The following is a 24340-nucleotide window of genomic DNA, read 5'->3' as shown; positions in this document are numbered from 1 at the left end:
ACCAAGAAATGACAAAAGTAAATAATGATCACCTGGACATTTTGATGCAGTCTGAAACTGTTTCTGACCTACTAATTGAGGCCAGTAAGTTACTGCTCAAGAGAGCCCAGTTACCAGAAGAATGAAGAGCACCACAGAATACTGATCTTTTAGAAGAGACTCTCAGCTGATTTTAGAGGCTGTATCACAGAAGCACGTGTATAAATATAGTGAGGAAAGGACAATTAGACGTGTAGATTGATCTGTTTATAAGTGAGAGGAGTCAATACATCTTCTGTTAGTATGAGATTGTCTCACAAATTTATTGCAGTCCTGTAAAGAAGTCAAAGATCCTCTGATATGCTGTAACTTGGATTTTCAAAAAGCTTCTTAAAGGTCTCCTTAAATTATGACTTCTATTTTCATTGGATAAAAGAGTTGAAGCAGTTTACCAATTGTAACTGCTGAAATAACAAGGAACAGAGGGTTGGGGAAATGGAGGTGGTTGATGAAATGGAGCTCTTATAATCCATAAACATTTGAATGTTCTAATGTTAATGAATAATAGTAAATAGTGAACTGAGAGTTTACTGGAGTTACCAAATTATTTGGGATGGTGAAATGAAAACTTACTAGTGGGAGTTGCAGGTGACACTGTAATAGCAAGGGATTGAGCAATATGAATGGGGAATTTATATTAGCTACTGATTAAGGCAAAGTAATTACATTAGTGGGGAAAACAGCCTTCATTATGCATACATTGGTCAATGAATGCTGTATTTGTCTTTGTTCAGTTCTGACAGGGTTGGTATCAGTTGTGTGACAGTCTTCTCTCCCGTCTTGTCTCCTTGCTGTGGCTGGAGATGAGCGAGAAGCTGTATGACTGGCTTCTTACCTGTTAATCATCCATGTCACTGTCACCTCCTTTTATCTCATTCCAAGGTGCGGCATCTGTCTCTGGCATGTTTTAGCCCAGAAAGATTATTTATTGTTGTGGGATCACGCTCTGCAGATCAACACCTGTTTTGTTATGTTTGGTTTCTTCCCCCTTTTCCTTGCTTAAGGGGACAGAAGTTAGGCAACAGGAAAGCAGCAGAAAAGGGGATTTGTCCTTTTCAATTCACTTGGGGGGGGGAAAAAAACAAAGGAAAAAAAGAATGAATAACTACAACAACCTGTTCTCTATTCTTGCATACCTGTGACTTGGAGCCTTTCTTTCTTTTTAATTTGTGTTTTTGCACTACCCCTATGTCCCATGGTGCGCTAGGAACCCCAGCAGTAGGTTTTGTGCAGGCACAAAATGTAATTTCCAAAGCGAGTACGGTCCATGACATGTCTGAGCGCTGCAGTAAGTATGGGGGATGTTGTACTGGGGGCAAACTGAGTCGTGAAATTGTGAGATTACTTTTCAGCTCTTAGATCAACATGATTCTTTGAGAAGAGAGAGAAGCTGGATACTGAGCATCCTTTGGTCACCACCTTGGAACTGTACATTCAATAGCCATTTCCTGCACTTCAGTTGTTTCCTTGCTGCTTCTTTCAGAGTTTTGACTGGAGCTGGCTGAAATAGCCAAAGGAGAACACGTGCTGCTATCTGGAAAGTGCCTGCATGCTGAGAGGTGGCTCGGCAGCCTTCGATGCGACGAGCTGGAGGGGACTGGTCGATCCATCACCTTGTGTTTAGTAAACCTTAGGGGGGTTGATTACAGAGGTGGTGGTCGGTGGCAGATACACCATTGGCAGTAACAGACGGCATTTTACAGGCTCTTGCCTAGTTGGACTTTCAACTGAACAAGTAATCCGCTTCACCTGTGGTGGGCTCTCGTGGGGGCAGCCGGCCGTTGGTATCCCGGGGGAGCCGGGTCCCCACAGAACCCTTCTGGAGAGGAAGGGAGGAGAGGTGAGGGGTGGCAGCTGCCTCGGGGCCGGGGCCCTGCTGCCCCCCCCGGCCCTCCCGCCGCTTGTCACGCCTGCTCACGTGTGTAATATGAATGTATAGATTACCTCTATTTTAAATAGAATTAACTGCAATAAACGCTCTGGAGAGGCTCTCGGTGCTCCCTCTCGACGGGCCCGGCGGCAGCCCGCCCTCACGGCGTTGCTGGGCAACGGGGCGGAGGCCCCGCGCGCCGTGACGCCATCGGCAGGCGCCGCGCGGCGCGCGCTCCCATCCTCCCCTCCTTCCCTCCCGCCCCGCGCACTGTGAGGGGGCGGCGCGCGTGCGCGGCGGGACGGGAGCGGGGCCTCGGCCGCACGTGGGCAGCGGCGGCGGCAGGTAGGGGGGTGTGGGGGTGGAGGTTTGGTACCGGGCCGGCTCCCGGGGCGGGGGGGGTCGCCGTCACCGCCCGCGAAACGGCCTGGGGAGCCCCGGGCCGCTGCGGTGGGCGCCGGCGGGCCCGGTCGGGGAGCAGCCCGCTGGTCACCGGCCCTCACAGGGCGGCTGCCGGCCCCCGGTGCAGCGGGTGTGCCCGCGTCCTTTCGCCGTGGGGAGGGGGAGGGGGGGGGGGGCGGAATCTCGTCAGCCGCCGTGCGCCTTCGGCGGCGGCGTTCCGCCCGTTGTAATTAGCGTGAGGGGGTAACGAGGCCTCGAGGAGAGCGGGCGGCGGCACCCCGCTGCGGAGCGAGGATATTCCTCCCTGGCTTTTTTGGCCCAAAAGCTGAGCAGGTTTTGCTGTTGGAAAAGGGGCAGAGACGCCGTCGGAGAGGAGAGAGAGCGAAGATCTTCATGCAGGCGGCCGATAAACGGTGCCCCATCGTCCAGGCGACGTGCTGCGCCGGGTGGTAACGGCCCGTGTCCCGCAGGTGATGTGAGGATGACCATGGCCCAGGCTGGAGCCGTAGTTGCAGCTGCCACGGGACTCCTCGTCTTCTTCCTGTACTCCTCCATCCACAAGGTCGAGGAGGGGCACCTGGCTGTCTATTACAGGTACTGTTCCCTGCCAGTGCCTTGAAGGCTTCTGTAGCCTTCCCTAGGTTTCTTTCTCTCAGCTGGGATTCATCCCTGGCCCCAGCTCACCTCGGGAGGTGATTGCTCTCTCGCTGTTTCCCTCCAGGTTTTGCCCTGAGGTGGGCCGACTGCATTGTTTTTGCTCTCTTGCACCAGACATAATAACATGGGCCTGGATAGCCTGGCTCTGGGCAAAACCATTATGAGTTTTTGCCTTCCTGAATCCTCAGCTACTTTTCCTCACTCTCCTTTCTCCCTTTTTTCTGGGTCACAATTTGGATTTCAAAGCTTAGAGGACCAAAGCTTTTGGTCCGTCCAGTCTTTTCATGTTTGTTGATCTCTCCTTGTTACATCGAGGGCTGTCACGTCTGTCCTGAGCCTGTTGGCCAGCCAGAGAGCCCGCTTTGTTGTTGCTTTGAAATGGGTCTTCTCCCTGGCTCTGGGCTGAATTTCACCTGGGGCTCATAGCTGCCCTGAATAGCATCTGTAGAGCAACTCGTTGTCAGCCCACAGTAGTGAGTAGTCACAGTCACTAAGTGAGACCTCTTGACTGGATTTGGCTTCATATTTGAATAAAGGAACAGACAAATTCAGCACCAACCTTTGTGCACATTTTGCCATTTCTGTTGTATTTCTGTCATGTCTTTTCTATCCTTTGCACTCACCACCATGGGCCAGTTTCCTTTGCACTGCTCTTCCCTTTTAATTACGAGTGTTCTGAACAGCACAGGCCCTTGTGGGACGCTGCAGGAGACCTTACTGCACTACAAGGATCGATCACTTAGAGCTGTCCTCTGTCTCCTGTCTTTTAACAACCTGCCAGTCCTTGCAAGAGACTGCGGGTTCTCCTTGCGCTTTGGGTAAGGGACTGTGCCGATTGCCTTGTGGAAATCCACACTGGCAGTATCACATCTAACTGCTGGATTTTTCCATGGTTACCAGTGAACTATTTAGAGAGGAAAATCTGTGTTCTTGGAGCTCTTTGCAATGATGGAAGAATTTAGCAATATTTGTCTTCTCTAAAAGTTAACTGTTCACAGGACTGAAGCAAATGATTGTCAAGTTGCAGCAGGCAAGTTTCATATGCAGTCAGCCCTTTTTTAGGGGAATTGGTGGCAGATTTGGTGCAGGTGAGTAATGTAATTTGCACTGCCACAGCTGTGACTCCTGGCAGTTTGAATGAGAGCGAGCAAGTACAAAGTCAACACTTACTATTTTCCAGTTGCTTGAGCCTTTTCCCCATTTTTCTCTTTCTCTCTGTCTGTAGGGGTGGTGCGTTGTTAACTAGTCCAAGTGGACCAGGCTACCACATCATGCTCCCGTTCATTACCACTTTCAAATCCGTGCAGGTTAGTATCGTCTCAGAAGAGGGTGAGTGGGAGCAGGTGTTGGTAGGGATATTGCTGGATGGGGGTGACTTGGGCAACTGGTGTTTGCAGAGGGGCTCAGTAGTGTGGTAGTCAGAGCAGCAGCCCCTAAGAAGCCCTTGGTTCCTTCTGCCTTAGGTGCCAGACCCATCTGTGCACTGGCACTTGTCCTTTTGGTGGAATCTCCACAACGTGCCTGTGTGTTGCTTGGGACAGGAGATGGCTTGCTCTGGGAGGACAGTCTGTGTTTGTGGCCCTAATTGTTTCCCAGGAGAGCTGCGGGCCTTAGTGCCACAGAAACTGAGAGTAGGGGGACATGAGCACAGCTGCCTCTCTGTCTCCCAAAATGCAGTTGAAAAGAAGTCTGTCTTCTGCCCACACCTGCCAGAGTCAGGGAGGAGGTAGAGGACATGTTTTTGGCTCCATGTTCCTTGTTGTGAGAGTCTGGGCACAGCATGATCTTCCTGGAGAATGGAGTGGTTTTGTGAGCACTGGCTGTCTTTTTATTTCAGACCACGTTGCAGACTGATGAAGTGAAAAATGTGCCTTGTGGGACAAGGTATGTTTTTCCTTTGTATTTCTTCTGGTGGTGAGCAGATACACTCTATCATGTAGTTTGCAGCTAGTTGTTTACAGTGCTGTGACACAGAGGCAGAAAAGTAAAGACACATACCCTAAAATTAGTCCCAAACATAGGCACACACGTTATACTTGGAAATAATAGCACAGGAGGTATGGAAGGGAGGGCTCTTGCTTTCCCTGGTATTGATGTTCAGAGGGTATTTGCACATAGTGATATTCTCTTGATTTTTCTTGGTTTCTTCCCTTGATTATATCAATAGCTCGTTCCTTGTGCTTTGGTCTGCCCTCTGCTTTGTGGTGTTTCTAGACTGAATCTGGTGGCTAATAAAAGTGCTGACCCCAGCAGGGGGCAAAAGTAAATGGTGAATGGGAATCCTCCTGATGGGAGATGGCTCATTTAAAAAAAAACAGCTCAAGAAAATGAGTCTCCTGGAATTATTGGGGCATTTTTTTGAATTGACATTTCACCTGATGTAAAGAAAGAGTGAGAAAGAATAAGGAAGAATCCTATGCATGGGTGGCATCTGGCTGCTTCGTAATTAAGCTGATCCTTTTGTCAGCAAAGATCTGTATAATTTTAACAAGCACAGCAGTAACTGAAGGAGAAGGCTAGTTGTTGGGTTGCAGATCCTGTTGTGTTGGTTCACTCGCAAGTTAAAGTGATGACCAAATCTGTTTCTTCAGGATAAAAACAAAAGTGATTCTCCTTGTCTTTTAGCTTTAGGGTACTCAACAATATTTTTGGGGGGCGGGGTTTATTTCTTTGTTTTTTTTTAAGTCACTATAACTTGAATGATGATGCACAATGACCATGTTGAAATTAAAAGTTGAATGTTAGTGACAACATTAATGAGGTAGAGTTAATTTTGATTTGGTTTAATTTTGATCCCTTATTGAAATGAGATCTTGGAATATTCCTATAGCAACTCATCAGACATCACTTGAGCTTAAATATTAACATGGAGTTCTTGCAGGCCATAGCTGGTTTTTAGTCTTAGACCTCAAACCTCTTTCAGGAGTGTCTGTAAATAATGCTAGTGTTCAGTGCTGCAGCCAGGGCTTTGTGGTCAGATGAAGAGTCTTTAGGTCAAGTGAAGACTAATTGCAGGAGGGAGGAGTAAGTTAAAAGTTAAAAGCACAGTTAAAAATAAGTCATCAGAGCAGAGTTTTAGCAGCGTGTTTAATGGCAACTTTTAGCTCATACATAGCATAAATAGGGGTAATACTTCAGCTGCTGGATGTTGTAAAACGGCATCACGTCTCTGGGCCAGGGGTGGTGTCCATCTGTCCTGCAAGCCTTCTCAACAGACCAAGCAAAGCTTTCCACTGAGGCTTAACCACTTTAGATGTACTAACAGTCAAAATTAAACTGTGCTGCTTTGACCCTGCTTGAGCAGGGAGGTTGGACAATATGACCTCCAGAGGTCCCTGCCAGCCTTGACCATTCTGTGTGTCTGTGATTTAGGAGCTAAATATTCTGTTTAATTCTGTATAGTTAGTTCATTAAGTTCCTGTTACATTTTAGCATTGCAGGATTCAGTTGTGCAATACAGGTGGTTGTGAAGTTACAGGTAATAAACATGCTTTAAAACACCAAACAGTTGGTGAAGCAGTTCTTAGTTAATAATTGAATACACTTCAGACCAAAGGTCCCAGTAGCTCTGTCCATTTTTAAGGTGTTACTGCAGGAGCCTTGACATTTGCTGCATTTGGAATCAAGGGCTGCAGCTGCTCCGTGCCAAAGCTTTGAATCCATGTTTCCATAATAAAACATTAGCTTATAATAACAAATGGATCAAATCTGAAACTTCACTCTCCTGGTTCAAAGTTCATTACAAGAATAGATCCTAAACAGTTTCAATTTCTGTAATTGTTTATTAAACCATCAGATTCTCTTCCACCATATTCATATTCCTGTTCCCTGTATTCTCATCTCCATTGGGAAGCTTCTGAATGGCTGTGTGGGTGTCCCATCCCCAATTTCTGCCTTACCTGTTACATTTATACTTGACGGCATTAAGTGAATACATTAAATACAGATTTTAAAATACTTTGGCACCAGATGACTGTTTTTCATAAAACAGCTGTCACCTTAGAGACAAAAACCATTTCATTACAGCAGGTAGAATATGTATCTGCTCCAAGCTGTGAGTTGCCTCTTGTGTCTGACATTCCTGACTTTCCCCAACAAGAAAATGTGTGCACAGTTCCTTGGGAAGTGCAGCAATTTCCTCACAGTGGGTCTGTTGATCTCCAAAAACTGATGGAAAATCAGTTCAGTAAACTAGTTTTAGAAGAGCAAAGTATTCCAAAGGACTGACTCGAAGAATTAATCAAGAAGGAACGTACTCACGAGTGTATTAATTGTGGAATACGATAAATGGGTTGAAAATGGTGTTGTGCAAATATTGCATTAGAAAACTAGGTAAGTAGCATTTTTCTTACACACTTGACTGGAGAGAATCAAGCTAAGTATTGTACAAGTTTTTACAATGCCAGGAAACAGTAAATAGCCAGGACGCTCAAGCATTAGATGTTTTATTTGCAAAGGTGTGAGAGTCGTCTTGTGTTCGTGCTACAGATTGTTGGCAGGAACACAAACGGAGCACTGGAGGAATACTGTTCTGGAACAGGTCCCTGTTTGTTAGCCAGTCATGGAAAAATGTGTCACGAATGTTGCAAGTGGATGTATTGCATTAATGCCTGTATCTCTAGACAAACCAGATCTGACCTTTAAGCCCAATTTTTACGTGCTCTGATTGCCTAATCTGGTCTGGTCTTGTTCGTGGTCAGCTCTAGCAATAAGCATTAAACCTTCAGCTTTTTTTACAGCCCCTGTTTTATGGCAACGTCCTTCAGTTTTTTCCCTTGTCTTCTCCTGGCCTGGCATAGGCTAAAATCCTGAAATACATGAGGCTTTCTAAGGTCTGCTGAAACGCCTGCTAGTGTATGTCGGTCCCCTGTACACTTTCACCTTGTTAGGCACTATTGCTGCTTAAACTTCTCTGAGGTGCACGTAGCCTAGGTGTTTATCATCTTTTCAGACTTCCTCTGTGTTTCTTCTTGTTCCTCTCTCTCTGACCAAAGAGCCTGCTCAACTCAGTGATGCTCTGCCTGACCAGCCTCGTGAGCAGCTCTGAGGTGAGGACTTTGCGGGTGTGAGTAGCCCTTACAGAGGCTGCAAATGCCAGTGTTAGAAAGGCTGTGGAAACCACTTTGGAGCATTGCAAGCGCTGGGAATTTCCCCGTGGGAGTCACCCTACCTTGCATCTGTCAAGAAGCAGGCTTTGGCAAACCAGGATGTTTTGAGAATAGTATGGCTTGTTGAAGTGGAAAGAGCACTATCTGAGCCAGCGTCTAAGCCGGAGGTGCCAAAGGGCAAGTAAAACAGCTGTGGATGATGAGAGGATTTGTACGGTTCCAAGTCAACAAGGTGTGTGAATCGCCCCAAATTAGCGCATGATGCTCTGCCCAGGACAGCGTCTCCTGCACTCCTGGAGCTTACTAATGTCTCCTGGATCAGGCTGTTTGAGAGGAGGTCTTGTCTGAGATGCTCATTTTAAGATCAGAGTGTTACAGTTCAGTTTGGCTCCTGGGTTTACAGCAGCAGGTCCAGAGGGCTGTCCCCACTGCACAATGTGAAATGATGATGGCTCCAGCAGCTGGATAGATGACTGGAAAACGCAGCGTGAGCTTTGTAGGCTTGGTTTAAGCTTAAGCCCTCGGTGGGGAAATAGATGGCCAGTGTATTTGGGCTCTGAGTGGCACTGGTTTCCTCAAAGCCTGGCCAACAGGACTGATACAATTCATGTATACCCCACCCTGTTGACCCACCCCGGTTAAGGTCCTTTGCAGGGTTGCTGTAGGTAGTGTTGGTTGAATCAGATGGGCAGCAGGCAGTCCTCTCTGGTCTGAGGTGCCAGACTTTCTTGTGTGGGGGGTGATGAGGGGCTGTGGATAAGTCCTGTGTAGGAGACAGATTGTCTCAGGTGCTCTCTTTTTTTCCTTAAAACATCCCTGTAAAATTGAAATGCCAAAAGGACCCCAACATAAAGATGTGCAGTGGAGGAGATTCTGGTGGAAGGAGCCCACATGCTCTGCTTTGGTTCCTCACCAGGATATCTGGAAGATACCCCAAGATGGTAGCTGGGTTTCCCTGTCCTGGTGGAGATGTCATAAGGTGACTGGAACAAGTCAGGAGGATGAGAGCAGGTTTGGAAGATCTTGAGGAATGCTGTTGGATGTCACTTGCAACAATAAATAGTCATTTTATTCGATGTGATGGGACATGTTGGAGAAAAACACATATACCGTACCGTTATAACTGCTTGTGCAGCCTGACCTACCTATAAAGGATCCATAAGCCTGTCTTATTTAAAAATAGTAATGGCTCTTAAGAGAGAGCCAGCAAGAATGCCTATGGCCTAAAGAGAAATCTTGAGTGAAAAAGAGATTAATACTCTTAATAGTAGTATGTCACTGGGAAATAAGTCTCTCTTTAGCCACAGATATCTTTTGTGCTGGCTTATCCCTTCTAGCAGACAAGTTCAGTCCATCACCAATGTTTTTAGCTTGTAGGTTGCCATAAAGCAGGCCGGTTTGCAGAGTGAACGCAGGCTGTGCCTGGGAGACCTTTTTCTAAAAGACGACAGACACGGGCAAGTTCAGGTGACTTCTCTGCAGGTGTAGCTTTCAAATGCCAGAGATTAAGACCTGCAAAATAAGAAACCAGGTTTGTCATGGGGAATACGTATGAGTTAAAATATCACAGAGACTTAAGTTTGGAAATGCGCGAGGTCCGCTTCTGGGGATCAGCTGTCTTTAAACAGTTTCTGCTAAAGCTTCTCGTTTGTTATTTGCTTTTGCCCTGAAGACAAAATTGCAAGAGAAAAGTGCTTTTAAAATATGCTCTCAAGAGACTTACGAGCTGTTGAAAATTAAGGGTTTTTTTCTTCAATGTAGAGTTTTTGCTTGTCTCCAGTGTCACAGGTATCCAGGGGTGGGCATGACCTGCTGAAAGCCACATCAGTAAGAGCAGAGGCTGGGATCAAGCCCTACCTCTGATTCTCTGTTTTCTCTGCCTGTCCAGCAGCACATGATCCCCTGGGGAGAGGACTGCCAGCAGGCTTCTTCCAGTGAGGTGTCTGGAGCTTCTTGACAGTGCACATGCCTGGGCCCATGTGCATGGTTGTGGTGTTTAACTATAGGGAGCTGTTTGCAATGTGACATTGAAGCAGGGATCATGAATTAAAGTCTGTTACATGCTTTGTTTCTTCCTTTCTAACAAGGGCCTTGTCAAGTTCCTGCTGGAGTTAGTAAATACATGAACTTAAACTAAGGGTTTTTCTATTTTAAATGTATGTGCTTGTCTAGAAGAGCTGCAGTGCATCTGCAGTTTGTCTCTGCTCTGCGGCTTGCAGGTGTCATCTGCTGTCTTTGTTGCCTTACCTTCATCGTGCTGGACTCCTCCTTTCTGACAGTTGCAGCTATATTCCTGTTCAAAAATGTTTTCCTTTTGCTGGCTAAGTAGGAGATAAAGTGAATTGAAAGTGCTTTGCAGACTTGCTGGAGCATGCTTTTGATTTATGCAGAGAGGGACCAGTCTGTACATAGCTGGGGTTTGCTGCCATCTAATTGCAAAAAGCTCAACAAGTCAGAATTCTTCTGGGTAAGTTTAGTAGAATTTAGTAAAAGAGGGATGAAGACAACTTTGCTTTAAATGTGGACTACTGTTAACAATTGCAGTAATAATTCATGAATTCTCTTTTTCACTTACAGTGGTGGTGTTATGATCTACATTGACCGAATAGAAGTTGTGAATAAATTGGCACCATATGCAGGTATTTCCCATCCTGTTTCAACAAGCAGCACCGTGACTGTCTTCAGTCAACCTGTAGCAGCTCTATCTTGGTTTGCAAGGCTTCCATTTTCTGTGTCTTGTTATCCTTATGGTTCCCAGTACTGTAGCACTTAGTTTCATGCATGTGTCTGAAAGCTTTTCGAAAAGCTACAGATTTTCAAAGTTGAAGAGAAATTCTAGGATTTCTCCCCTGTATGTTTAGAAATGCAAAGGGTGCTCAAACAATCCTATTTCTTGTTGCTGAAGGGGAGACCACCTGTGAAGCTTAATATATGGGACAAGGCCCCCAGGTGCTTTCCAGCTCAGCTGCTGGGAAAATTACAAAGGCAAAGCCCTTGTAGGAGCCTCTTACCTTCTTGTTTCACCAGCTGCTGAACCAAAGACCCAGACAGCTTTTTTTTTTTTTTTTCCAGCAGCATAGCTTAATGCAAAATGCTGGTGTTACTGAGGCACTGAAGAGGGAATTCATGTTATAATTGTGGGAATGATACTTGTTTTCTTTCTATAGTAGTATCTGCTCCTATGCATTTAGGTCCTGGACAGGCTTTACTGTTTCATTTGTTTATGCAGATCATAAAACAGGACTGTGCAGTATATCTTGCTATAATTACTCTGCTCTTTGAAGTCATACAATCCCAGCAGTGCTGGTGGAGGGGACCTCTGCAGGTATCTCCTCTGACCTCCCTCCCACTCACAGCAGGCTTCTCACTAGCAGCTGGGCAGGGCAGCTGTGATTTTGTCAAGCCAAGTCCTGAAAACTCCCAAGGATGGAGATCCCCCACTCACCTGTCCCACATGTGGTTGTGGCATTGCAGAAAGCAGTATATGTCAGTGGTAACCTGTGATAATTTTCTTTCTTCCTCAGTGTACGATATTGTGAGAAACTACACTGCAGACTACGATAAGACTTTGATCTTCAATAAAATTCATCATGAGCTGAATCAGTTCTGCAGTGCCCATACCCTGCAGGAAGTATACATTGAGCTGTTTGGTAAGTGGATGGCAGTTGGATGCATCACCAAAGGCTGTGTAATCTCCCTCTTCTGTTGTGGAATGTGTTACAGCAAGCCCCTGTGAGCAAACAGCCACTGTGCTGGAGCTGCAATCCAGAGTCCAGCTCCTGAGATACCCATATGCCACTTCCCATGTGACTTGAGTCTTGAATGATTCACATTTCTTTGTCTTTCCGCATCTGCATGTGGGAATTTGATAGGACTGAATTCTGGATGCACAAAGTAGCCACTTTGCTGTCGTGCGTGCAGTCATGCCCGTTGCCTTCACTGTGATGATGGTTTTGTCTTGTCTACTACTTTTAGGCCCCTGTTCTGTTGCCGAGTTTACTTTTTTTTACTTTAAAAGCTTCTTTCTGGCTGTATTTAGCAAGCGAGAGCAGGAAGGGACATGCTCTTAGTTCATTGCAATGCTCTAGTTTTTCACAAGGGGGTAGCAGTGGTTCAGGAATGAGCCAGTCTAATGGTCTGCTTCTTGGTAGCTGCCTGTGCCCCCAAAGACATAACAGTATCACGTTCCTTTTTGAGTGGCAGAGCAGGGGAAAACGGGGTTTATGGAAGATAAAAGGTGGTCAGAGTTTTAATATTAAGAGATTGTAAATCTTTGAATGCTGTAGTCAAACTTGCCAAATATCTGTAGTCAGAGAGAAGTTTCCTGGTAGTGCATGCAGCTTCATCCCTTCATAACTGGCCATTTCTGTGGAAGGATCTTCCTGGAGCTTGGAAGTGACACAGCAGGTACTGGATCCAGCAGGTTGCTAGAGACTTAAGGAAGAGCTTGCCGCTGGCAGCAGGGTTGGTGTGGCTCCAGCTAGGAAGGGATGGACTTTTACCACAGGCTCTAGGTGCTTTTTCTTGCTGAGATGCTGAAAGCCATTTGCCCTTAGCTCACATACCATGAATTCATCAACAGCTGAACCTTACTAGAGACACTAGCGTGTGACTCTCCATTTGTGAACAATTTCCAGAGGATATATGAAGGGAAACAATGTACTGAATGATCTCAAAAAGCATCTTTATCTTACACCATAGAGATACCTGCTCTTCAAGGCCAGCTGACTCTCTGCCACACAAGCTGTAGGAGAAAAGATGGTAAGCTAAGCGGTCTCTTTCTTGTCCTCCAAATACAGATCAGATAGATGAGAATCTGAAGTTGGCCCTGCAGAAAGATCTCAATGTCATGGCACCAGGTCTCACTATCCAGGTAGGTTCATTCCCTGACAAAGATTATTCTTTTTTCCACTTCGAATATGCTCACCTTTCACTAGATTAAGTTTCTTGCTTCTGTGTTCCACATAATGTGAAATAGTTGAGCCTTAAGTTGAGGTTTGTCAGCTGTCCAAATGACAATAACCACTTCTAAGTACTGGGTTTATGTTAGGGGAAGACCTGCAGGATAGAGAAAAGGACCTTTTAGGCCACAGACCTGCAGGTATTGGATTTAATTTTCAAAGAACAAGAAATTGTTTTTATTTAAACTACCTCTGGCACCTCTGCAGAGCTGGGTGCTCGAGTGTGCTAGTGCAGTTCCTACAGGTAATTGAGAAAGAAGAGATCTTTCTCTGGCTTGTGCCAGAGATAAGCAAAGATGTTATATCCCAAGTGATTTCCTGCTTATGCCTCATGTTAGAAAATCATGTTTAATCTTAGCTGGGCTACGGGATATACTGGCTTTTTGGCATGTTGAAGTTCAGGACAAAGAACTGGGAAAATTATACCTTAGGCTCGCAAGGGCTAAGATGGAAATCTCTGGAGATTTCCACTGAAGGGATGAGTGAGACCAAATCTGTTTTGCTGTTCCTGTTGCCACATTTAGCTAGGCTGGCTGGCTGTGTGCAAGGAGGGGAAGCCTCACATTGACAGTACATGTAATGCTACCATAAATACTGTTTGCTCATTTGTGCATAAGCTAGCTTTGTTTTGATGAGGGTGAACCACAGGCAGTGTCTTACCACAAAGAAATTGAGATGGCACCACTCTTCCAAATATCTAAGTTGACTTGCCTTGTACATTGCAGAGTGATTTCCTACAAAAAATTCATCATAAGTCAAAATTATCATCATAACATAAAGACCCTTTTTGATCTCAGGGTATGGAAGGGCGTAAGCAAAACTCATGGCTCTTTGCTGGGAGGTGTTAACGACAGAGCTAAATCTGATCTTCATTGTATGCTATCCCTTCTCAATTTGCCATGCTCAATCTTCACTGTTGGTCAAAAGTTGAAGGGTATCCTGCCTGCATCGGCCCCACCTGACCTCACCAGACCACCAGCTTGAAGAGGTCCCATAACTAGTGAGGAAAGTGGTTCATCTGTAGTACTTAAGAGACAGTGTGATCCTGCCCTTCTGTCCCTGTTGTTCCCTTTCAAAACAGAGCTGCACTCTTGTCTCCAGTGAAGATGTGCCTTAGCATAAAACTCTGCTGTGTTGCTGTGTCTCTTGTCAGGAAATACCCTGCTTCATCGGTGAAGAGCTGCGCTTTCTTTAAACTCTACACATGCAGCTATGTAACCCAGATTAACTTAACTGTACCTAGAATTGAATTGTTTTTGAGCTCTAAGGGAAATAATTCTGTATTTGAGCATAGTGCTTTCCTCTTGAAGAGCATGTTTGCACACATGAGTACTTCAGAGATCACTGACAATTCATTTTTGAAAGAAGTGACACAGAAAACAATTATTGAGAAGATGCCGTTAGAGGAAATTAACAGCATTTTTTTTCTAGGTTTATTAAAACTATTTAGTGTATATGAACCCTTCACAAGCCCTCCACGTTGCCTGATACAAAACTTTCTTTCCTAACTGTCATGGTGACCACAGCCTGAAGAGAAGTGGAGGCAGTAAGAAGTGTCGTAGGGGAGGCTCCTGCACTTTCCCCCTGTGAAAGCAGCACACCCTGGGACTTGTCTCAAGTGTCTGGACAGAAACACACACATCCCAGGAAACAAACCTGAGAAACTGGAAATCCATGCACGTTTGCAGTCCTGGGGCCTGGTGGGATAGCTCATGTGAGTGCTGTGCTGCTGTGGATGTGTACAGGCTCTCTAGGGAAGACGGGCTGAGAAGGTGAGGCAGCAGGGTTGTACTGTCTGCAAAGGACTGGTTCATATCATCAAATCAAAGGACTGGAGCTTTGCTTTGGGATGGGTGATGAACAGCTGAGATAAGAGCCAGTACAGGTAAGAATCAGACCAACTTGGAGAACCACGTGATCCTTGTCTGCTGCAGACCACCCAGTTAGTAAGATGAAGTAGGTAAAGCTGCCTGTAGAAGACCAGAGGAAGCCTCGTGATCACAGACTCTAGTTCTCATGGCAGTCTCTGATCACCTCAGTGTCTGCTAGAAGGGCAATAGGGCTGGGTGCAAGCCATGCTGGACGTTTCTGAAGGGTGTTGAACACAGGTTTTGGCACTGGTGAGTAAAGCTAACTGAGAGAGGTGCTCTGCTGGACCGTTTAGAAACAAGGAAGAATTGTTTGAGAGGTGAAGTCTGATAGTAGTGTGACCTGTAGCAGCTGTAAGATGGTGAGTTCAACGTTCTTGGAGGAGTGAGGTGAACAGGAGAATTATGGGCCTGGGCTTAAGGAGGACAGAACTCGATTTGTGCGAGATATGCCTGGCAGGGTCCTGTGGGAGACTGCCATGGTCAGCAAAGGAGGCCAGCAGGCCCCACTTTATTGCCAAGGACATTCCAAAGCATGGAAAGTCAAGCAGGTGAGACAGACAGGAGTCTGGTGTGGATAAGGAGCTCATGACTGAGCTGGAAAGCAAAAAGGAAACTCAACAAAACATGGAGAAGGGATAGATGAGGTGGGAGGAATAAGGCTGGTTGAACTGAGAGTGCAGGGACAGAGTTAGGAAAACCAAAACTCAGCTGGACTTGGACCTAATGATCGCTGTGTAGGGCAACATAGAGGGCCTCTGAAGTGCATCCACAGCAAAATGAAGGCCAGGGAAGCTGTGGAGCAGGGGACATAGTGACCAAGGATGTGGAAAATGCTGAAGTACTCAACACCTTCTTTCACTTCTTTCTGGCAAGGTCTGCCCTTGGGCCTCCCTGTTCCTTACCCTAGCAGCAGAGTCTGCAGAGGTGAAGTATTGCCCACAGTGGAGGACAACTGAGCAGGTGGACACACAAGTCTGTGGAACCAGGTGGGATACATCCCAGGGTGCTGAGCTGCTGGCCCACACCATTGTGAAGCCACTGTCTTATCTTTGAAAGATGGCAGTGGTCAGGGGAGGTCCCTAATAACTGGAAATAGGCAAATTTCACACCCATATTCAAGGAGGAGGATCAACAGGAGAAGAGAAGTACTATACCAGAAGCCTATTCCCATTCTCTGTAATATTTACATGGCCATCTCAGTGGCTTTCAGCTGCACTCTCCGGTTTGTTGGTATCCCTTATACCGGGTTCCCCACACGGGAATAAAAATTGCCTTCAACCTGCTGCTGAGCCTTTGCCAGTGCAGCTCAGGATGTGGCTGGACTCCATGGCCACAGGGAAAAGACACTGTCATATAGTCAACTTGTCTTTTGATTCCTTCATGCTCTTTTTTCCAAAGCTGTTGCTCAGCCAGTTAGTCCCAGCATCTCTCAATGCCTTAACATTTGATCATTAACAATATTGAAAGTGCACAGTAGTGTCTCCATCTAGTAGATGAAGTAGATTTCGCCATGAAATAGATTGAGCCATTGGCTTGAAAAAGAAGCAGCTAATGGAGGTTTTCAAAGACCTGGCAGCTTTCCTTATTATAAAGGAATCTTTGCCCATGTCGGAAAAGCCATGCTTCTGGAAACTGATCTTTGGTTTGGTGCAGGGGGTATTATGGAGGTAGAAAGGATATCCCCCTGCACACCCTGCAGTAGCTGGTGAGGTGAGCTTTCTGCATGTGGTACCTTTCTAGGGACTTGGAGAGGCTTTGCTCCTGGTAGGAGCTTAGAAAAATCCTTTCACTGAAGAATGTTCTGGTCTGACGTCCCATAAATCTGCTTTCTTTGCTTGTTCAGAGAAGCAGCAGAATTGCGGTGGTTCGGCCTGGAGAAGAGAAGGCTCCAGGGAGACCTTATTGTGGCCTTTCAATATATGAAGAGGGCTTATAAAAAAGGCAGAAAAAGACTTTTTACCAAGGCCTGTAGTGGGAGGACAAGGGACAACAGTTTTAAACTGAAAGAGGGTAGGTTTAGATTGGATATAAAGAAGAAATGTTGTACGATAAGGACGGTGAGACACTGGAACAGGTTGCCCAGAAAAGTTGTGGATGCCCCATCATTGGAAGTGTTCAAGGTCAGGTTGGACAGGGCTTTGAGCTACCTGCCCATGGCAGGAGGGGGTTGGACTATATGACCTTGGAAGATCCCTTCCAACCCAAACCATTCTGTGATTCCCAAGTGCCCTGCTTTGGTGACGGGCTCGCTCCTTCTCCCCAGGCATGGTGTTTGCTGGGACCAGGGTGCCTGTCACATGGAAAAGGTTCTCTTTTCTCACTGCATATAAAGACTTGCCTGGACGTGTCCGTATCCCATTCCCCTCTGTGGAAGCCCCTTGGTTCTTCGCAGGCTTACCCCAGAGAGAAGCAGCAGGTTCAGCACTGGATCTACAGTGAAGGTGGAGCAGGAGGGCTGTGAAGCAATTGTACAGCCGTGGACTGTGAATCTGCATCTCCCAAAGCTCACTGAGCCACACAACATGCCAACTGAACAGCAGTAGCTCCCGGTCCAGTCTCTGAAGGTGTTTCCCTCATATTTCAGAGAGAGTCCTCAGCAGAGCAGTTTAGCATCTGTCTCTGGCACATATCTGAGTTGTGGAGTCAGCATCACCATGAACATCACTCCTGATGATCCACAGTTGCAAACAACAGCTGCCACCCGTGCCCTGCTGCTCTCCCCTGTCTTCATCGCTATGTGTCTCATTGCGTGGTCGGTTTTGCAAGCTTTTCTCTTGGAAATCCATTCCTGAGCTTGTAGCCCTGCCTCTTTTGCTAGTCTTGCTCCTGCGATTTAATTTTATTGGGTTGTGAGCCCCTTTCTTGAGCAGTACTTTGGGGAGCATTGTCTGGTGATGTTTGAAGAGTGTTTGGAGTCAAGAACTAGGCTTCTTTTAAGAAAGGTGGTGGACCTCTTTAATGTCTACTCCACGGGTCTTACTTGATCATTTAGGTGCCATTAAAGGTGCAAAGACAGCAAATACATGTCAGGCACCTCTGTGAGAGTGGCTGTGCTCAGCTGTGTTGTACAAGAGGATTGGGAACCATTATGTGTGGTCTTGGATCAATGTGGAAACGTCCTGAGCACTACAGCTAGTTTTGCAAAGACATCTCTTAGTTATGCAGCTCACATCAAAATGTTTAATTTAAAATGCACCCATTTATTTTTTTTATAGGCTGTGCGTGTTACAAAACCCAAAATCCCAGAAGCTATCCGAAGAAATTTTGAGCTAATGTGAGTAGCTGTACCTAAAATTGTATTGATTGGTTTTGAGGGTCCAGCACAGGCATAATGCTATTAGAAAGCTCTTATCTGGTGCTCAGAAGGTGAGAGGTGGGCTCTAGTTAGTGTGTGCTTGGCTAGGTGCACTTGTGCATTCTGTTTCTCCATTTCCATAGCTCTTTCACCTTGAAGCCTTTCAGTCCTTCACAAAGATGGTTGTTAACATGTACAGAGTCTGTATCAAGGCTATGTTCCTACTTCTTTATGTAAAAGCAACACTGATGTGCTATAGAGAACCTGTAGAAGACTCATAAACTGAATTCAGGGCTCAGGGGTCTTGATGTCTCACCCATAAGCTCCCCTCCAGGAAACTCAGATAATTCCACAGATTTTAGTCTGGTATGTACCCATGGAGATCTCCTGTCCAAGTCCTTTCCCAAAGCAGGGCCAGTGCCACAGCTGCAGCAGGTTGCTGGGGACCGAGTCTGGGTGAGTTGGGGCATCCCCAGGGATGGGGATCCCTCACTGCTCAGGGCCCTGTCCCTGGGACACCCAGCTTGCATAGGGATGGGCCATTTCCTTGAGGCCAGATGGGGTTTCCCGTGCTGCAGCTGTGCCGGTGCCTCTGGGACCCTCCCTGTGCCCTTCCAAGCAGAGTCTGGCCCTGGCATCTCCAGGACCCCGTTGGGCAAGGGGAGACGTTGGATCCCCGTTCATCTCCTTGTCTCTGTCTAAGCAAGTGCAGCTCCCACAGCCTCTCTTCATATGCCCTGGCCTCCACCCCACATCTTCAGTAGCCTTGCACTGGACTTACTCCTCATCCTGAGGGCCTCAAACTGTATATAGCATCCAGATGTGGCCTCACCAATACCAGATAGAGAGGGGGAATAATCCCTTCCTTTGACCTGCTGGCTACACTTGTGCTCATACATCTGAAGACAGAACTAGTTCTTATGGCTGTGAGGACATGATGCTGGCAACTGGTCGGCTTCTTGTCCCCCGGCCTCTCATGCCCTGGTTTGCAGAGCTGCTCCCCAGCACCGTTTCCCTGTGATATCATTTCTCACCCTGCAGGGAGGCTGAGAAGACCAAGCTGCTTATAGCAGCCCAGAAGCAGAAGGTAGTAGAGAAGGAGGCAGAGACAGACCGGAAGAAAGCGCTTATTGGTATGTCACCAGTTGGGAGTACTAGTGGATGGGGTCCAGATTGAATTTCCATTCCTACATCCCCCTGTAAGACAAGGTAGGACATTGTCTTGCATGGCTGACAGCTCCCTCAAGGAGGCATGGCCAGGCTGCACAAACAGTCATTTAGAAAACATGAGTGTTTGCGTTGCTGTATCTGCATCCCACCTCCCTCCCCATAGCAGCAGAGCGGTGAACACCTCTGTCCTACAGCGGGGCTTCTGCTACAGCAGGCCGAGAGGTAACAGCTCTGCCAGAAAAACTGCTTGGGCTTGAAGCTATGTGTCCCTGTGCCAGGGGGACTCACACTTGTAAAAGAGATGTCAACCAGTGCAACTCTAGAAACATCAGGACTGTGTTTTTTTTCTGTAACTGTATTGCTTGGAATACAAACTGGCACTGTAGGATCTGAGCAGAAAGGGAGGTAGCAGAGAGCAAACTGCTTATGTGGCAGATTCTGTGACCAGGTGCTGGGGTCAGGATGCTGATGCTCAAGCCCTGAGAACTGAATGTCTGAGCTGAGCCTATTGTGATTGCAGAGGCAGAGAAGGCTGCTCAGGTGGCGAGGATTCACTATCAACAGAAGATTATGGAGAAGGAAACAGAGAAGCGAATTTCTGAGATTGAAGGTAACTGTGCTGCTGGACTCATCTTCCAGCTAAAGGTGGTGACAAGTAGAGGAACCTCAGAACTAGGCTCACAGGCATTGTCATCCTGCAAAAATAATAAAGGGTACAGTAGCACAAGGTTATGCACTGGGGTCATCCCTCCCCTTTGCAGGTACCTCACCAAGAAGCCAGCAGCGCAGGTATGTGGCCAGCCAAGCTGTGTGTCATGGGCACACCTGGGTCAGCTCATCCCCATGCAACAAAGGCTTAGGTGTTTGATACGATGGGGCTATTCACTTGCTAATGCTTCTTCTCCTGTCTGTCCTCTGTTGCTGTGTTAGATGCTGCATTCCTAGCGAGAGAGAGAGCAAAAGCTGATGCTGAGTACTACACTGCTCGGAAGCTGGCTGATTCCAACAAGGTGAGGACTTCCTTACTCTTTTTCTCTGCGATTTCTCCGAGATTAGGTTCAGGTGGGCACCACTGGAAAAACACTTGATTTAACAGCCCACATCCCAGGAAGCAGCTGCCTGAGGTGAAGTCTAATGATGTGGGGTCCAGAAGGTTGGCTCTTACAGTCTCTGTTTTCTCTTTTTGTAGCTGAAACTTACCCCTGAGTATCTGGAACTAATGAAATATCAAGCAATAGCTGCAAACAGCAAGCTGTATTTTGGTGACCGCATCCCTAACGTGTTTCTGGATTCCTGTGCCTTCCAGCAAGCTAATCTGAGGACTGCACAAGAAACCAGCCTTCCTTCACAGGAGGCCCCGGAGACCTCTGGTGAAAGCCACCTCAGAGCAAAGGAAAGCACTGGCTGACAGAGGTAGAAAGATACCTGGTATAGCTCAACAGCTAGCCCAGCTGTGAAAGGGGATGTTGCCCTGTGCTGGTGGGGCGGATGCAGCGCATGCATGGACATCTTGTGTATAGGTGGCAGTTGGGTTGATTTTCTTCTAGCAACACATTGCAAGTGCTCTGCCTCTTCCGTTTCTTCCCCTATTAAATTGGTGCTTCCAAATGAGGGATAATCCTGTATTAACATACCTATACTGGAATATTAAAAGACAGACACCAGGAAAGCCTTCCTGCAGTAGGTGCAATTATTTAGCAAGCATTGCTCTGGAGGTAGGAGATGTGGCTTTGAGTGCTATGTTACCGCACACTGGCTGTTCCCCAGTGCTCCTTTGCTGAGGCTGAGCGAAGAGGTTTCCTTTGTCCTGCTGATGAAGCTTCGCTTTGTGGACTCCGAGGCAGGTTTCTACTTGTGCGATCTAAATCTTCTCAAGGACTTCAGTGGAGTGGGCTCTCCTTGGCCAGCACAGGCTGCATGTTCCTGCTTAGGACAAGGCCTGGTGACCGGACAAGTGGTTTGGTGTGGAATAGGTTATTTGAATAGGATCTGCATAGCCATAATCTTTCCTGTAGGCAGTGGCACTTCAATAACAACTTGGAGCAAGCAATCTCTAACAGGCTTCTGTAACTCCTCCTTTCCAAGCAAGAGTTTCGTGCTGGCAGCCCATGACTATGACTGTAGTATGTTTCAGCTGGGTGGCTGGGTCTCACCTTGCACCCTAAACCAGATTTCAGAGTGCATGGAGCACCTCCAAGCAGTGGGTAACAGAGCTGGGAAATGTTTGCTCAGACCCCAGTGTTCCTGTGGGTCTTTTCACCAGGGAAAGGGGGCTGAATTTCCACTGCTCTGCCTTGCTGGCAAAGCGAAGGGGAAGAGAAGAGTGAAGAGACCCTGCTCTGCAGCAGATCAGATGTTTGAAACCTCGCCTGCAAAGTAGGTGAGGCATCACTGCTCCCCAGTGTGAAATCCACCACTCCAGGAAGAAGTGGGACCTGCCTCATGTGTCCTTCAACAGTTGCGGTGGGGAGTCTCTCGCTGGTCCTCTTATCACTGTCCAGGCTTTGCTGCATCACAGAGCTTTTAACTCGGGAGCAGTACTGGCAGGAGGATCTTTTCTCCTGGTGTGTGTTGTAATACATCCAACCCCTGCTCCCTGTGTGCTACTGCAGAGCAAGACAAAGAGATGTGTTCCAGGGGGGACATCTGCTGGTACGATCTGCTTTCCTCTTTTCCCCTCTCCTCCCCTTTGCCTGCGAAGACATGCTTGTTTCTAGGACCCGTTTCTCATGTTCTGCGGCAATACCAGAAGACAATAATGACTGGGGAAGCAACTGGAAAGAGCTTGAGCTGGATGCATTGTCTGCGTCTGAACCTACCATATGTTCAGAGACTGCCTCTCCTCTGCCAGTCTGGGATATCTATACATTCATCCTGCTTTCCTGTCCCCTCAGGTGCAGCCATATGCAGTGCCTCAGCCCTGGTGCAGTTCACCAGACGGGCCCGTTGGTGGTGATGGGCTGGTTGGTGCTGGCATATCTTCTGTCCCTGGCACCATCTGCAGCCTTGTGGCAAGGGGAGGAACATGCTTGGCTTTTGCCTTGGTGAAACATTCAACTCAAAATGAATGGCCTGAACTTCACCTCTGCTAATGATTGCCCCAAATGAGTTGTGTGGGCTTCAGGCTTTCCAGTGCTGTTTTCCTATCCTGTGTGGCTTGACTCGGAAGATGGCAGTGTCTCTCCTCAAGGAAGTCTGGTAACATATGGTGCCTTACGCTGTCTCATCTCCTGCTCTGGCTGCCTCTCCATCTCTGGGGCGGAGCAGGGATGCATTGACCCTGCCTCTTCTGCTGCCACTGCTGGCCAGCTTGGGTAATACATGACTGTGGGACTTTGCAGCAGTTTCAGATGGTCTGTCTTTCCTCTCTCTGTCTGCAAACTCCTAAGGCCCAGTTGGTGCTCTGCTCCAAGATATCAGCTCTTCTTCAAACCCAGCCACAGCAGGAGCCAGGGACCAGGACCCTGCCCCAGTGAGAGGCCAGCTGAAGGAGCTGAGCACCAATCCCAGCTTCCAGGGAGGTTATGCATGAGCATGCTTCCTTGTGCTCTGAGGGTGGGAGGAAGGGTACTGCTGTCACCAGAAGGAGAGGTTTCTCCAGTTTTTGCTGTACACACCTGGTGCACAGGGATTCTGGCACAGCCACGTGCCTTGCAGGTCCCAGCCTGGGGAGCACTGAGCTGAGGTTTTGCATTGGGGGCTCATGTCTTCACCTGCCAAAGGCTTGGGCAAACAGTACCCTCCTGGTGCAGAGCAGCATTTGAAGGATGCTGATGGGCAGAGGAGCAGGAAGGGTGTCTGTATGTCACAGTGGAAGGCAGCTCAGCCAGCTGGAGCCCATGGCTAATGGCAGGAGAGCAGCAGGCAGCCACAGCATTAGCCCCACCGGACCCTGCAGTGCCCCCGCCAGGGGAAGGGTACCAGGCCAGAGAGGGCATGGCAGCGTATTTTGTAGCTGTGGTGTTCAAAATGTCTGCTGGAAGTAATTTTGCCAGGTCCCCTTTTTCCTGTGGGAGGGGGGAGTTGTGTCTCTTTGACCCTCCACCTCCTTGGTGTTGCTGGCTTGCAGCAGGCACTTTGCAGCAGAAGCACGGCCTATCCTTGCTCCAGCAGCAGCCAGTTTGGTTGAATTTTGAGACAAAGGCAGGCTTTTTAGACCAGAAGCACTGCTGGATGTGATGTCGACTTGTCTCCATGTTGTACGCACTGGGGTTGGGCACTACCCAGTGCTTGCATAAAACCCTGGGCATCAGGCTGGGTGGACAGGGTAGATTCTGCCAGCCTGCAGCTGACAAGAAGGAAGGGCATGAGGGGAACCACTAGAAGCAATAACCAGGCAGCTCACAGCTTGCATGCAGTGATCAGAGTGAGATCCCAGTGCAGGGAGCAGGAAAGCCATCCAGGCCGGAATTCTTCCCTTTGGATCTGAGCCTTGCTGGGCAGCCAGGTAGATTTGCCGTTAAATGCTGTTAAATTTGCTGGCTAAATGTCATTCTCCTCTGGTTGGGTATGGCATCAGCCACCTCCTACCTGTGTGGTCTGAGGGACACGGGGGCATGCTCCTGCAGTTTGAAGTCCTGCAGCAACATGTGCATGATTCTCAGTGCCTTCTGCAAAAGCCTCCTCCCTCCCTCTCTGCTTCCCCAGCCACCACTTCAGAAGCCTGAGTAGGTGTACAAGAGGAGGGAATCACCATGGCTTTACTACCCTAGTCTGGGCTTTGCTTCTCTGAGCTGGGAGCTGTAGAGCAGGAACATGGATGCAACCAGGAATGTGGGATTGAAGTGGGTTTTTTTTCTCCATTCAAAAGACTGGTGTGGTCCTGTGACTAAAGGGTTCTGCCACTGGATCCGCACCTTCTTCAAGGAAACAGAATACGTATGTTTGAGTTTACATGCACAGTGTTAAGTTCTTTTGATAAAGCAGAATAAAATTATTTTGTTACCATTTCCTTGGTGGCTTTATGC

At 47.5% G+C, this 24340-nt stretch overlaps 2 protein-coding genes across 4 annotated transcripts in view; both read left to right on the top strand.

Annotated features, from left to right (window-relative positions):
* CHUK (component of inhibitor of nuclear factor kappa B kinase complex) overlaps positions 1–2680 on the top strand; it is a 32987-nt gene extending 30307 nt beyond the window's left edge. The window contains exons 21-22 of one of the 3 annotated variants that reach the window (XR_007507363.1): positions 1523–1879; positions 2663–2680. Coding sequence is in view for 2 of the 3 variants with exons in the window: in XM_049811304.1 (XP_049667261.1) it covers positions 1523–1549 (27 nt within the window). In the remaining variant the exon portion in view is untranslated. Of the gene's footprint in view, positions 1–773; positions 795–1522; positions 2041–2662 lie in introns of those variants that run through there. The other 2 variants (XM_049811304.1, XM_049811305.1) reach the window with 2 other exon arrangements.
* On the top strand, positions 2220–24322 carry ERLIN1 (ER lipid raft associated 1). The gene is given in 13 exon segments (XM_049811309.1): positions 2220–2254; positions 2782–2905; positions 4194–4275; positions 4806–4852; positions 10654–10715; positions 11601–11726; positions 12876–12949; positions 18124–18182; positions 19245–19336; positions 19894–19983; positions 20304–20383; positions 20563–20706; positions 20708–24322. Coding segments are annotated over 12 exon segments (1092 nt in total). The 5' UTR covers positions 2220–2254; positions 2782–2792; the 3' UTR covers positions 20831–24322.
* Positions 24323–24340: the final 18 nt, after the last annotated feature.

Source organism: Accipiter gentilis, chromosome 9 (assembly GCF_929443795.1).
Source record: "Accipiter gentilis chromosome 9, bAccGen1.1, whole genome shotgun sequence".
NCBI lineage: Eukaryota > Metazoa > Chordata > Aves > Accipitriformes > Accipitridae > Astur > Astur gentilis.
Note: the sequence above shows the minus strand (reverse complement) of the source record. Positions and strands in the feature narration are given on the sequence as shown.